The following is a 14996-nucleotide window of genomic DNA, read 5'->3' as shown; positions in this document are numbered from 1 at the left end:
TGTATATTGTATTTATACTGGGTTTTGATACATGTTGTGTTTATTCATAAATTTGTTAACAAAAGCTTAATAGGGGCCCCCCGGGGTGGCTCGGTCGGTTAAGCATCTCTCTTCGGCTCAGGTCGTGATCCTGGGGTCCTGAGATGGAGTCCCGAGCTGGGCTCCCTGCTCAGTGGGGAGTCTTCTCTCTCTCCCTCTGCCCCCCTCCTCCCCACCCCTTCTCCCACCCCAACCCCACTCATGCTCTCTCTCTCTCAAATAAATAAGAATCCTTTTTTATTTTTTTAAAGATTTATTTATTATTTATTTTGAGAGAGCGAGAATGAGAGAGAGAGAGAGAGAGAGAGAGCGCACACGAGAGGGGGGAGGGGCAGAGGGAGAAGCAGACTCCCCGCCGAGCGGGGAGCCCGATGCGGGACTCGATCCCGGGACTCCAGGATCATGACCTGAGCCGAAGGCAGTCGCTTAACCAACTGAGCCACCCAGGCACCCAAGAATCCTTTTCTAAAAAAAGCTAAATAAATGTATGGCTACAACAACAAATCAAATATAAAATAATTACTTTGTTATTTTCATATTTTCATCCCAGTCCTTGGTCTTACCAAGTGTCTGTCTCGTGTTTTAGCACTGCTGACCTTCACCTTGTTTTCAAAAAACACGCATGAGAAAATGAGGGCACTGACACCTTTCTTTGAGTTAGAGCAATCTGGAGAATCTAGATTATGAATGCACGTAAGTTTTACCACTCACTGAGCCAGTGGATTTCTGTTCTGTTTGCCTTTTATAGGACTCCCAAGACAGATACCCTGAACAAAACAGAACAAAACACCTGTTATGTCCAAAATAGTTCTTCCGAGAAGTATGAAAAGCAAATTCTAAGTGATCAGAAAGCAGTTGTGTTATATTTGAATGGAGAGTGTTTCTCTTTCCCTTTCTCTTTCTCATCAAACCATGTGGCTTGTGGTCTGTGAGGCCTTAGAGTTGATTTCGTGTGGCCCATGTGACTGGAAGGCTTGACTCCACCATAGTAGAATTTTAGAGCTGCACCCACGGACTTTAGGAGTTGAGGATGGGCCTCTATGTAGCTTGACTTGGGAGTCAGAGAATCAGGGAAGCATAGAGATGAATTGCAGAATCTTGGAGCACCATGGAAGTTGGGAACCACGGGATCCCAAGGTTGGACAGAATCTTGGGGCTGGTTGGACACTCGAGCTGCCTTTGTAGAGACTGGAAGAACAAGTCCCAGGGGACGGACGCCATTTGCCCAACACTTTGCAGCTTCTAACTCTAAGGCGGGGCAAACCCTGGCATCTACAGATTCTTGCCTGGGGATCCCGTCTTCTAACGCAAGAGGCTGGCCGTACTGGTGGGTAGGGACAGGGAGAACAAGAGCAGAAGAGAGAGGGAGGCTGAATGCCGCAGAATGCAAGACCTTCTGAGTCAGGTGGTGCTTCAGCTTTGAAGCTCAGCAAAACCACAGAGTGGGGTGTCATGAGGCCCCACCTTTCTTTCCAGCTTCATCCCCTGCCACTTTCGGCAACTTCTTCCCACCCCCAGCCCCCATCCCCCACTTCTGCCCACACAACAGCCAAGCTAGTGCTCTTGGGTCAAAAAGCTTGGCTTGGCCCCACCACAGGCTCTTTCAACCTCTGTGCCTTTCCCGTGGCGCTCCAGGCCTACCAGGTACGGCTGTGTAAGTTGGGCACAGCACAAGGGTATCACAATCGCACTGCAGACATATAAATTCTGGCAGATGGCAGTCACACGTCTTGAGGAAGAGGCATCTTTTTATCATCTTTACAAAGATGCCATGTGGGATAGTAAGATCCCTGCTATTTGTTCTGCCTGGAATGTTATCTTTCCTCTTCTCCACCAAGCGAGCTCCTGTCCCACCCCTCGAGGCCCCCTCAAATATCCCCTCCTCCATGACAACACCGCCCCCAGCTTTCCTGTGTGGATTAAAGGTTAATAACATCAATCAATAATAAGTGTTGATATAGGAGTCAATATAGCCTGGTGCAGATTTCCGAAGACCAGGGCATGTGCCCCTTAGAGTGGGACAGGTGATTCTCAGTGGAACTTGGACCCAGGATTAAAGAAAATAATGCTCTTTTCAGTCTTCTTTGATTATTATCAGGGAGAAAAATCTGGAGCAAGCATGTCTTTCATATCTCTCTCCAACACTTGCTAATCACCTATCTTATCAAAGAGCACGCAGGTAATGGGCTTACAGAGTGATGTGTCTGTTCGATACTTGGCCTTCTTAAAATTGTATTTACACAGTTGCTTTCTACCTATGGCATATGATGCCGATTTTCCGCTTCCTGTAGTGTTACGAAGCTTTATTTACAAATCAATGCCTCCAAGCACAAAATAGGAGGTCTATTTAAAAAAATATATTAAGTAAATAACAAAACAGGCGTTAAGCTGAGAAGGCAAAAAATCATGAGCGTGCACGAAGGAGTCGAGTTTGAAAACACAGATTTGTTTAAGAGCATAAGCTCAGCGCCACCCTGCCTGGGTTCAAATTTCGACTGGCTGTGTGACCTTGGGCAAGTTACTTTCCCTCTCTGAGCCTCAATTTCCTCATCTGTTCATTTAACAGATGAGGAAATTGGAGTGATTACAATACCAGTCTCCTAAAGTAGTCAAAAAGGTACGCTAAGAGAATGTGTGTAAAGAACTTCGCAGTGCTTGCTGTTTTTATTACTAGTATACATAATTATTAAGACTGAGGATGGGGCGCCTGGGTGGCTCAGTTGGTTAAGCAGCTGCCTTCCGCTGAGGTCATGATCTCAGGGTCCTGGGATTGAGCCCGACGTTGGGTTCTGCACTTAGTGGGGAGTCTGCTTGGGATTCTCTCCCTCTCCTTCTGCCCCTCCCCCGGTTCACATGTTCTTGCACTCTCTCTCTCTCTCTCTCTCAGATAAATAAATAAATCTTCAAAAAAAAAAAAAGCCTGAGGAAGTCATATGCCGGCTATGATGGGGGACCCCAAAGCTCACATCTATGTACAGATCCAGGAGACATTTTGACTTTAGGAACTTTTATTTGCACGGGAAAGATGGGGAAACTGAGTCTGAGGGAGGGGTGGGGCAAGGGAGAAGAGCAGGGTATGGATTCACTTGGGGGGCTCGGCGGCCAGGACTGGGAAGCAGCCCTCACGGTGCCACTGCCTGTCGCGCAGGCGCCGCACGGCCTGCATCTGCGGCTGGAAGGCCCCCCACTCGTTCCAGTGCCGGAAGTCGCCTGGCTCCAGGAGGTACTGGTACCCGCGGTAGCCGGGATATTGATAGCCGACCCAGCTGGGAGGGAAGCAAGAAGGACAGTGTGGAGACGCCAGCCTCCCTGCCTGGCACCGGGACCCCAGCCCGGGCCTGTTCCTCTCCACCCATCCCTGTAATCCGCTCTCCATCCATCATGGGCTTGGGTCACAGGAAGCGGGCGCAGCTCCTCTGTCCTGGCTTTGTCCCTTCCTGGGGCTTCCTACTCACCTCTCTAAAAGACCTTGGTTTCCCCTTCTAGAAAGTGGGAGTGGTCTCTAGGGCTGATTTATTACGGGGCAGACCTGGGAAAACGTACCAGAAGCTCTTACTAAGTATACGGGGTGTGTGTGCGCGTGCGCGGTAGGGAGATTAATGCGCATCCCACTGGCGGGGGTGGCCCGGGGCTTACGGCACAGGTTGGAAGGGACGAGGATAGGCTTTGGGGACTGGTTAGCCGTAAGGCAGAGAAGAAGGAGGCGCCTCCTTTCAAATAATGGTTTCCTTTGTATGTAAGTGAATTTACACGTAGTGGTTGGGGACGGGCATTCTGGTATCAGCAATGCCTGGTTCAGATCCTAGCTCTGCCACTTACTAGCTGCGAGAATCGAAGTCGAGGGCTTAGCCGAACTCCAGCTTGCTTTCTGCGAAGTGATGCTAATGCACCTACCGCATCGGTTTGTTACAAAGATTCCCTAGCTATTCACTGAGAATGAATTCGCACAGTGCTCGGTACATCGTTATCATCAATGACTCATTTCTGACTTCTGTCATTGCCTGTGCTGGGAGGGTCTGTCCAGGCCTCTCCCACACCCCCTGCCCATCTTTCAAAGTCTGCTTTAAGTTCTAGCCCCCTCGGATAAACCTCTGACCTGTCCTCCACTCCAGCAGGCACATCCAGGTCCCAGAAACCTCCCTTCCTCCTCTGAGCTCCTGTGTGGACAATCTCTGACCCAGTGTTGCTGGACATCACCTCATGGGGGATACGTGGGCCTCCCTGCTGGGCTGAGTGAGCCCCCTGAAGGCAGGAATTAAGCCTTATTCACCCTTGCGTCCCCCAGGGTCCTAGCGGGTTGCCTGGCTCACAGGCCAAGCTTAGTAAATTTCAGATGGCTTGCGCGCAGGGATGCGGGTTTCAGGGAGGAAAGGCCAAGCAAAAAGCCTGAGCCTGATGCTGTTACAGGAACTCAGAAAGAGTCTGGGTGAGAGACAGAAGCCCTATATTTGCCTGGAGGAGACCAGGTGTGTCTGGCACGGTTTATCAGAGGCACAGGGATGGATACAGTAACCTCCTTGGGGCATCCAGTCCTCCTCTGTGTTCTCACAGAAACGAGTTCCCGGGGCTCTGTTTGGAAAGCTTCAAATCTGAAGAGTTTGGATAAGGGGCCCTTTTAGATCAAGGAGTCTGGTGTGCCCATTGTGCAGACGGCAATACTGAGGCACAGAGACGGGCACAGGGCTCACCTGGGTCTCACAGCACCTCGGTGACTGGTCAACCCCCCTGCATTCACAGTCTCGGCTCTCAGAAGTCATTCTGCTCATTTCCCCAGAGGGCTGGATGTCCCTGAAGACACATCTAGACTCATCGACCTGCATCTGCTCTGCCTCTCTCACTTATTTCTCCAATCCCAGACTGGGTCTGGAAGTGTTTATTCTCTCCACCTTCCATCTTTTTAGAACCAATTACCAGGTTTGTTTACATGGGCATGTAATTCGTCAGAGGACGAATCCACTCTCCAGAGGAGGAAAGCTCTGTGGGTGGAATCCCAGGCACCAGCCCCGGGAGAATTTGGGAGTAGCCGTGCGGCCTTTCCTATGCACCCGATCTTATATCCTATAAGGAGGATAGCCTTTGAGTCTGTCTGGGCTTGAAGCAGAAGCCAAGGGCCTGGCCGGAGGGGTGCTTACGTTCCACTGACGACCCTCGCACTGCCCACACGGTCACAGAAGCCGTAGACCCAGAGACTGGGCACGTCGTCCTCCTGGATCTCCATGGTGTTGCCCTTGAAGTTGGCACCTTCAAACAGGCAGATCTTGTGCTCCTGGGAGTCCTAGGAAAGGCGAGACTGTGTCAGGCATGTGAAGTATGAACGGGGCAAAGAGAAGTAACTTCGAGAGGCCCCCTGGGTGTGGAGAGAGAGAGAGCTGAGTCTGCTCAGGCCACCATGGGACTTGCCCGGGATTGCTACTATCCAGCCTGGAAGGACCCTCCTCATCAGGGGAAAGGGGATAACAGCCTTGATTTTATGGCGTTGTCATGAGGATTAAATGAAGCAATCCATACAGCACCCTTAGCACAACGCCTGGCATATGCCAAGTGCTACCGAAACATTGATGCATTACTGTTTTCATTATGACCAAAGAGGCAGAGTCTCAGAGAGGTCAAAATTCTTGATTGACGTCACACAGCTGGCGAAAGGCAGAAGAACCTTTCAGAGAAACATTTCATTCCTCCCCTCCCATCTTGCACCCTTCTTCCCTCCGGTCCCTAGGCCACAGCCACACCAGGTGTTTTCAGGTTTCTGGACATCAGTTCATCTGTGCTTCAGGGGACTCTGCACTCACTTTGCAGTGGAGAAGCCTTCCAGGCTTCCTGTGGCTGACTCCAATCCCATCCTCTGGGGGCTGGCTTCCCTGAGCACCCCTGGACTGCTTCCACCCCCCTCACCTCCCCATCGGAGCCCTGCTCTCCTCTCCTGCTCTCCCAGCACATGGCATGGCCCCTGTGCAGCACGGGCTACGTGCTTTGTGCTTATAGATTGATTTCTGTGATCAGGTTTTCAGCAGCTGCCTCCCGTGAGAGCAGGGACCTTGCCTAGCCAGAGCCTGCAACGGAGCCTGGCAGAAAGAGCTCAACCGATAGTGGTTTGAATGCATGACTCTAAGTGGAGGATGGTCAGGTGAGACATTCATCTTATTTCCTAGGAGCCAGAGCTGGGAAGGAGTCAGGGAACCCAGTGGGGAGGGAGCTGGAGCTGTCCAGGGAAGAGATAATGGTGGCCCACACCAGGACAATGGCCGAGATGGAGAGGAGAGAGTGGACTGGTGCTCTCAGCCCCAGCTACACAGAGACTACCTGCTGGGCATGAAAAAGATATCAGTGCCTGGGACCCAGCCCTGAAGATTCCGATTTAATTGGTCTGGGGTGGGCTCCAGGCACTGGGATTTTTTTTTCTTAATAATATATTTTATGTAAGCAAATATGTCCAACCTATTATAATTTCAATATGCAACCAATATAGCAACATTAACCAGCTAGTTAGATTCTTATTTATTTTTTACTATGTATTCAAATCCTGGTTTTCTATGTTACACTAAGAGCACATCTCTATTCAGATGAGTCAAGATTTAAGCATTCAACAGCCACATATGGCTACTGCCTAGAGTATTGGACAGTAAAGCTCTTGTAGCTACTGAAAATGCCCTGGCTAATCAGTCCTCCAAACAAGCTTTGTTGACAGAGATTGCCTTTTAAGGACCATTGACTAAGAGATAAATCTATGAATTATTTTCTGTTTTTTTTCTTTCTTTTTTTTTTAGAGAGAGAGAGCATGCACATGCACTGAGCCCGGGGAGGTTTGGGGGGGTGGGGGGGTAGGGGGAGGTGGGGGGAGGGGCAGAGGGAGAGAGAGAGAATCTTAAGCAGATTCCACACCCAGCATGGAGCCATATGTGGGACTCGATTTCACGACTCTGAGATTATGACCTGAGCCAAAAGCAACAGTCGGATGCTTAACTGACTGAGCCACCCAGGCACCCCAAGATGAATCTATGAATTCTTACAAAGGTTCATTATAGCCTGATAACTGAGGCCCAAATTCTGAGAAATACATTGGGAATGATGTGGTTGAACAATCTATTAAGATAAGTTTGGTGATGCCAAGACAGTTGGCATCATGGACATTCATGAATATTCTTCATGAAAATTCCTATCATGGGGGCACCTGGGTGGCTCAGTCAGTTAAGCATCTGCCTTTGGCTCAGGTCATGATCCTGGGGTCCTGGGATAGAGCCCCGTATTGAGCTCCCTGCTTGGTGGGGAGTCTCCCTCTCCCTCTGCTCCTCCCCTTGGCTTGTGCTCTCTCTCTCTCTCTCTCTCTCTCTCTCTCACTTGCTCTCTCAAAATGAATAAATAAAATCTTAAAAGAAAAAGAAAGAAAATTCCCATCATGGAGGCAAAAGTTGGTTACCACTGGAAATCAACACTGGTGAATCAAGACATGGCTGGTTCATGAGTCGTAATCAACACATTTCTGGAAAAACTGAACTTGGGGATAACACCACTGATCCACTGATCTTGGCTTTGAGTCTTAAGTTATACTATTTAACTCAGTTAAATATTATAAAGGAGCTCATTCAATACATTGTCTTATCATCATGAAGTTCAAGGTGCCTTTTTACAACATCCATCTTCTCAGCTCCCACACAAGCTTGAACCTGCACGTTTGATGTGTTGGATGAACACTGGGATTTTCAAAGCCTCTTAGGAGGGTCTAATGTGCAGTCAGGAATCAGAAACATTCCACAAACAGAAGCAAGGAAGACACTGAAGTTTCTAGCTCTGACAGCTGGGATACTGAGTCTCAAAAGCAGCAGGGAAGGGAAAAAACCAGGGTTCATGTTTCTCATTTCTCCAGGGCTCCTAGCAGGGGCTGGGTGCCAGGGACATCTGAAGAATCAATGAGCACCAGAGCCCAGCGCCCTTGGTCATCATGCCTCCCTGCCTGCCATTCCTCCTTCTTTCCCTGGCTCATCCCCCATTCTCTTGCCTGCCATCACACCTGACCCCTGCCTCCTGCCCTGCCCACTGATCCCCCAGGACCAGCTTAGGAACCACTCACCATCCTGATAGGCCGGAAGGACATGAGCCTGTCGCTGCGGTAGCTGCTCGACCATGTGTCCCAGCGTGGGTACTCGCCCTTCTCCAGGACGAACATCTCCCCCCGGAAGTTGGACTGCTCAAAGGCGACCCAGCTGGATGTAAGAGCGATGGACAGAATGACGGGGGCCCAGGAGGAGCAAAGACAAGAAGGAGAGAAACCATCAGCAGAAGCCCTCCCCATTCCCTTGCAAGGCAGCCCTGAGGCCAGTGGGTTGGATCCTAGGCCATGTTATTTACTGGCTGTGTGACCATGGGCAAGTGGCTCTACCTCTCTGAGGCTTGGTTGTTTCATCTAATATGCCTATTTTGGGGGCACCTGAGTGGCTCAGTCATTAGGTGTCTGCCTTCGGCTTGGGTCATGATCCCAGGGTCCTGGATCGAGCCCCGCGTCGGGCTCCCTGCTCGGTGGGGGGCCTGCTTCTCCCTCTCCCACCCCCCCGCTTGTGTTCCCTCTCTTGGTGTCTCTCTCTCTCTGTCAAATAAATAAATAAAATCTTAAAAAAAAAATATGCCTATTTTCTTGGAGTTGGTGGAGGATTAAATGAGATAGTGACATTATGTGAGCAAAATGTTTCCCCAGTTGTGGGATTCACATCATTTAAGTACTACAAGAACCTGGAGTAAAATAGACATAAGAAGATATTTTATTTTAAACTTGATTTACAGCTAGGAAAAAGTCTCTGTTGGATGCTAATGGACCTCCAACACTTGCTAGCCTCTCTTTCTGGAACAAGGCAAGAACAGCCGTTCGCCCAGAGCCTTGAGCAGGCAAAGGTCTAATGGCACTGTTTTGTGTTCATTGTGTTCATTTTTTATGGGTACCTCTTACTGATAGCAAGTGATGCTGGCTTTCTCTTTGTGCAAGTGATGCAAAGGTTCTTTAAAGATATACTTATCTGTGTTCAAAAGGGTCATTTAAAATGAAATATATTAAATAAATAATAGTCCTGGAAATACAGGGGTAAGGGGAAAGTTGATACAGGTGGTTGAATCATACGTTTGATAAGGACTGGCCTGGAATACGGAACACACTTGGTAGTTGCCATGGGGCAGTGGGAGAGAACTGCCTCTCAGATGCTTCTGAGAATTAAATGTGGCTGCATTTGAAGCTGTTCAGTCCTCTAGGAGAACTGGTTACAAGTTGGAAGTCAAATGGGGCTTTTCCTGGTTTTCCCAGTGCAGCCTGATTTAAGGATGGGAAGTGAACTTGTGTTAAAAGGACCCCCGTGGTTCTGGGGAAGGTTGATGAGAAGTTTGAAGTGAAGGGACCCCTTGACCTTTGCTCTATATGGGTTCAGGAGTTCTCAGGGAACAAGAGGGACACTGACATCAGTATCATCTCTCTGGGATCTTCCTCAATGCAGAAGGAGATGGGGGGCAGGTGGGGGATGAGCTACCACCATGGACTGAAACATGATGAGTCCCAGGAGCCTAAGGTCCTTGTCTGAAGAATGAGCCAACCCACCCTGGAGTGACAGACTTGAAGATGGAGATGTGCTCCTAGAATAGAGGGGAATCTGCCTCAGCCCTGCTTGATTTGGAGTAGATAAGAAAAGGATGGATGGATGGATGGATGGATGGATGGATGGATGGATGGAGTAATAGTTGAGTGGATGGGTAGATGAATGGATGGGTAGGTGGGTGGATAGGTAGGTAGATAGATGGGTAAAAAGACAGATGGCTGGGTGGATGGATGGATGTATTGATGGATGGGGGAAGGAGGGAGAGGGGTAAGCAGATGGATGAATAAATGGAAAATGGATGAATGGATGGATGGATGGATGATGGATGGATGGATGGGTGGATGGGAAGGGAGCCTTGGAAAATGGTGCCAGGTAGGAGTTAAAAGCACTGACTCTGAAAACAGACAGACTTAAGTTCTAATCTCAGCTCATCAGTTATTTGCTGAGTGACTTCAGCAAGACCCTCAAGCTCATTAAGCCTCAGGAGAAGAGAGGAAAGATTACATCTACCTTGTCAGGTTATGAGGATCTAAAAAGGCATGCACAGAGCAAGTCCTGCACAGAGAAAGCACAATGAATACTATCTTGGATGGTTAAAAAGGGAGGAAAGCTGCTGGAGGTCCGAGCTTACAGAAGGACAGATACTGATGTGGTCTTGCCACCCTGCCCACCTCCCCCAAAACTTCCCCTGTCATAACTCTGGGAGTCATAACACCCAGTGAGGACCTGTTATAAGAATGAGGAACTGTATGAAAATAGAGCTACCATATGATCCAGCAATTGCCCTACTGGGTATTTACCCCAAAGATACAAATGTAGGGATCTGAAGGGGTACATGCACCCCGATGTTTATAGCAGCAATGTCCACAATAGCCAAGCTGTGGAAAGAGCCAAGATGTCCATCGACAGATGAATGGATAGAGAAGATGTGGTATATATATACAATGGAATATTATGCAGCCATCAAAAGGAATGAGATCTTGCCATTTGCAACGACGTGGATGGAACTGGAGGGTGTTATGCTGAGTGAAATAAGTCAGTCAGAGAAAGACATGTATCAGATGACCTCACTGATATGAAGAATTCTTAATCTCAGGAAACAAACTAGGGTTGCTGGAGTGGTCGGGGGTGGGAGGGATTGGGTGGCTGGGTGATAGACATTGGGGAGGGTATGTGCTATGGTGAGCGCTGTGAATTGTGCAAGACTGTTGAATCACAGACCTGTACTTCCGAAACAAATAATGCAACATATGTTAAGAAAAAAGAAAAAGAAGAAGATAGCAGGAGGGGAAGAATGAAGAGGGGGAAATCGGAGGGGGAGGCAAACTATGAGAGACGATGGACTCTGAAAAACAAACTGAGGGGGTGGGGGGATGGGTTAGCCTGGGGATGGGTATTAAAGAGGGCACATTCTGCATGGAGCACCGGGTGTTATGCACAAACAATGAATCATGGAACACTACATCAAAAACTAATGATGTAATGTATGGTGATTAACATAACATAATAATAATAAAAAAGAACATGCAGAATATACAAAAAAAGAGAAATTTGTAAAGGTTTATTAAAGAACATTAAATAGAAAAAAAAAAGAATGAGGAACTGTAAGTATTTATTGCAAAGTATTTTCTTATCTCCTGTGGCTCATTGGAGCCTTATGAGCAAGGAGAGAAATAGGGCAAGAATATTAAGTTACAGATATGGAAACTGAGGCTCAGAGAGGTTAAGTCACCGGCTAAGGTCCTGGGATGGTGTCAGGTGTCAGGGTGAAGGCTCCTAAGTTTCATGCCCTGTCCCTCTCCCCACTCCTGTGTTGAAGGCACCCCTCTCCCCTCCTTCCCTGGCCCACCTCACCCGCTCCATCCTTTTTCTACCACAATCTCTCCCACCACCCTGTGGGGCCTGACACAGACTCAGGGCACTGGACCACAGCCTCTTTTCTCTCCCCATTGGGCACAGCCCCAGAGCACACACCAAAGACCAGCTGCATCTTTGTTGGAGGAGAAATACTCTGGGTTTGAGTCACTGTCACCAAAAAAAGCCTGAAAACCCAAATTGGCCACATCCGCTTCTGTTCCCAGCTGGGCTTTGGGGCTGAGGGTGGGGCTGAGGCTGTGTTGACCACACCAGGGGTGGGGGTGGGTGCAGGAAGTAGAAGCGCGCCCCTCTCCACCACCTACCCTGGAACCGAGGTGACTTGGCTGAACTCACAGGACAATGGGGAGGGTAAATGATCGTCGTTGTCACTCACTACATTGGGACACTCACACAGGGTCAGGCCCATGCTGCCTTACCTCCTCCAGGCCTCAGAATAATCCCGTGGAGGGTAGTCGGGACCCTTACTCTCCCCATTTCAGAGGTGGGGAAACTGAGGCTCGGAGACTGTACAAGGTGAATGGGGGAGGTGGGACTTGAACTCAGGCCTGACTGACCTCAAAGCCTATCTCTGTCCCACACTGCTGGGTGCACAAGCTGAGCATATCCCTGAGGGGATTTGGGGCTGGTAAGACAAGAGGCAAAGGGGCCATGGGGGTCTTGTCTTGTGCCCTGACATCAGCCCACAGGGGTTGGGGCTGTTACAGTCACTATGAGCAAAGGGACAATTATTCCTGCTTTGCATGGGGGTCACTAAGGACCAGAGAAGCCCAGAGAGTCAGGGGTAGGCAGTGGAGTATGGTGACAAAAGCACTGTGGATGACACCGATTGACCTAAGTTGTATCCAGGCTCTGCCACTTACCACTACGTGCTTGGCCAAGGGACTTAATCCCCCTGAGCCTCCGTTTCCCCAACTGTCAAATGGGCATAAGAATAGTCCCCACCTTACATAGCGATCATCTAGGTAAAGCCCTCTGTCAGTATCTGGTACCTCATGGGTGCTCAACAGATGCTTATTATTTCTCACAGGGCTGCCTGATGCCCAGGAGAGGGGATATAGTTCGTGGACCCTTGGGCCCTCTGGTCTCCTCCTGCCCTCAGTGATGGGCAGGGCTCCTTCTATAGAGAGACAGCATTTCTGCCCCCGCATCATGACTCGCTGTGAGTGTGACCTGATGCTGATCAAATCACTTCTCTGGACCTCAGTTTCTTTATCTGTAAAATGGGAAGGGGAGTAAGACCTCCCCCCCGCCGAGTTTGAGATGAGGACTGGAAATAACATATGTGACTCAGCTAGCATGGTGGGCAGGCATGGAGCAGGTGCCTAGTAAATGGTGGCTACCGTATTTTCTTCTTATTATTATTTTACCGTGGCGCTGGGAACGTCCTCCCCCAACCCACACTCACGGTCCCAAGGTGACGATGAGGCTGCGCACTCGGTCAAAGCCACGGTCTCCCAGGTTCAAGCACTCCCCAGAGAATTCCACACAGCGGCCCTGGAAGTTCTCCTGCTCGAAGACCACCAGCTGCAGGAGAGAGAATCCCCGTCCCGGGGGGAAAGGGATGCAGAGTGAGGGGGGGAGGTACACCTCCCATCTGAAGAAGCTCCAGGTCAAAACTTTGTTAAATACCTATATAAATAAAAGCAGGCCCGCACAGATCATATGAGAGTGGGCCATGAGCCAGATTCTGTTCTCGCTTCCTTCCACTTCCGAACTCAGTATCTGCACCATCATTAGGGACTGTTGGATCATCCTTCCTTCCTCTGTACTGTTCCTTCTGCCTGGAATGCCCCCTCCACCATACATCCCCGTCTCGGAGTTCATATTCTCTGTCTTGCTCTAGGCTCAGATGTCACCTCCTCCAGGAAGTCTTCCCTGATGCTCTCGCCCCATGTGGGCTTGTTTGAGTGCTCCTGCACTGTGCTCAGCCCATTATTAGCACAAGTAATACAGTCCCTGCTGCTTTGCTTCTGGGTCTCTATGCACCCCTTTCCCCCTTTATTCAACCTCCAAAGACCAAGAGCTCCTCCGGGGTGGGATATGGGGTTGATCTAATTCTGCACCTCCAGCCTCAGCCTCAGTATCTGCCACAGAGCTGATGCTCAGAAAACACTCGCCAGTCCACCTGCCTCAACGTAGGGGCCTCTGCATTGAACTTGGGCTAATTCCCTGCTTCACTGAGCCTCCACTATTTTGAGTTTTCATCTGCTTGTTGTCCCAAGTTGGGGAAACCTTGCCATTGTCAACCGAGGCAGGTGTCTTCCCTCTCCGGGTCTCAGTTTCCCCAGCTCCACAAGGAAGAGGTTCACATACTCTCGACCCAGCACCCCTACGCTTGTCCTCCCAAGAGGGTCTCTGGTATGTGGGCCTCAGGAGACGCAGATAAGGACGTCCTGGCCCCGGTGGACAGAGCGGAGCTAGCCGCCACCCGGCGGCCCCACTCTGAAATATCAGACAGCTGCCGACACGAGTGACCCACAGCAACACAGAGCAACGAAGAGGGCTGTTTGCGATCTCATAGTAGGTGAAAAGGGAAGAGAAAAACCCAGAATGATGGCAGATGGCCTATTTCAAGAAGTTAAAAACACGTAAAACACCAACAAAGGAATTTCTTTTAAAGGAATAGGGCGTAAAAATGTACGTAGGCGGATGGCAGGCAGGGGTGACTGAGGCGGTTGTCTTGAGTAGGGGAGAAGGGTGGTGGGCTCATGGGGGAAACTTCAGAGTTAGAGGGTTTTTACCCAGTTCTGGCTTTTAATGGGGGGGGGCGGTGTTTGCAGGCGTTGTTGTATTATTCAAGGCTAAATACAAATGAACGATTAAGTAAGTAACGGAAGGACAAAAGGCGGCCAGGCGTGGACCCCATGAGAGCTTGTCGTGAACCCAGCGTTGAGAAATGACCCCAGCTCCTGTGCACTGGAGTTTGAAACCAGACCAACCCTAACCTCAGGGGACTGGGGAAGCACTTTTCAGTCCTCACTGCTTCGAAGAATTTTCAGGAAGGTCTGAAGTCACCTGCTGCTCCTAGAGTACCTCCGGGGGGCGGGGGGCGGCTAGTGGTTTCTGGCTTTTCAGAAACTCTGAACCCAGACTGGTGCAGGCTGGCTGGACTGGTAAAGGGAGGGGAAGAGCAGGGGAGGGGAGAGGGGAGGAGGGGAGAGGATGTGCAGGAGTGCGTACCTTGAAGCTGCCGGGAGGCAGGTCCCCCGCTTTGGTCGTTGGCACGGATGCTGGGGCCAGGGCGGGGCCAGGGCCAGGGGCCGGTCCTGTGGCCGGGGTCCCTTTCCCCTTCCCATCAGGCCCTGGGTTCACAGTGGCCGTAGTGGAGGCCTTCACAGCCTGAGACATGGTCCCCACCTGCAAACCTCTGTAAAGAAGACTTTGGCCTAGGTCACTCAGGGATGGCACCCTCAAGCTGTTCCCCCAGTCTCACATCCCACCACCAGATGTTTGCAGCCTTCTTTGAACTCATTTACTCGCGCTCGCTCTCTCTCTCATTCTAAATTCCCT

At 50.0% G+C, this 14996-nt stretch overlaps 1 protein-coding gene across 1 annotated transcript; it reads right to left on the bottom strand.

Annotated features, from left to right (window-relative positions):
• Positions 1-3121: 3121 nt before the first annotated feature.
• CRYBB1 (crystallin beta B1) lies at positions 3122-14996 on the bottom strand. The gene is made up of 5 exons (XM_028124732.2): positions 14667-14996; positions 12892-13010; positions 8105-8237; positions 5172-5314; positions 3122-3305 (listed from the first exon to the last, which is right to left on the bottom strand). Exons 1-5 carry the CDS (start codon positions 14832-14834, stop codon positions 3122-3124), a joined length of 747 nt encoding a protein of 248 aa, XP_027980533.1. The 5' UTR covers positions 14835-14996.

The sequence above is a fragment of the Eumetopias jubatus genome, unplaced genomic scaffold (assembly GCF_037043125.1).
Source record: "Eumetopias jubatus isolate StellerSeaLion01/CBP00866 unplaced genomic scaffold, mEumJub1_p1.0 scaffold_16, whole genome shotgun sequence".
NCBI lineage: Eukaryota > Metazoa > Chordata > Mammalia > Carnivora > Otariidae > Eumetopias > Eumetopias jubatus.
The sequence above is the reverse complement of the archived record's forward strand: the minus strand, read 5'-3'. Positions and strand labels throughout refer to the sequence as shown.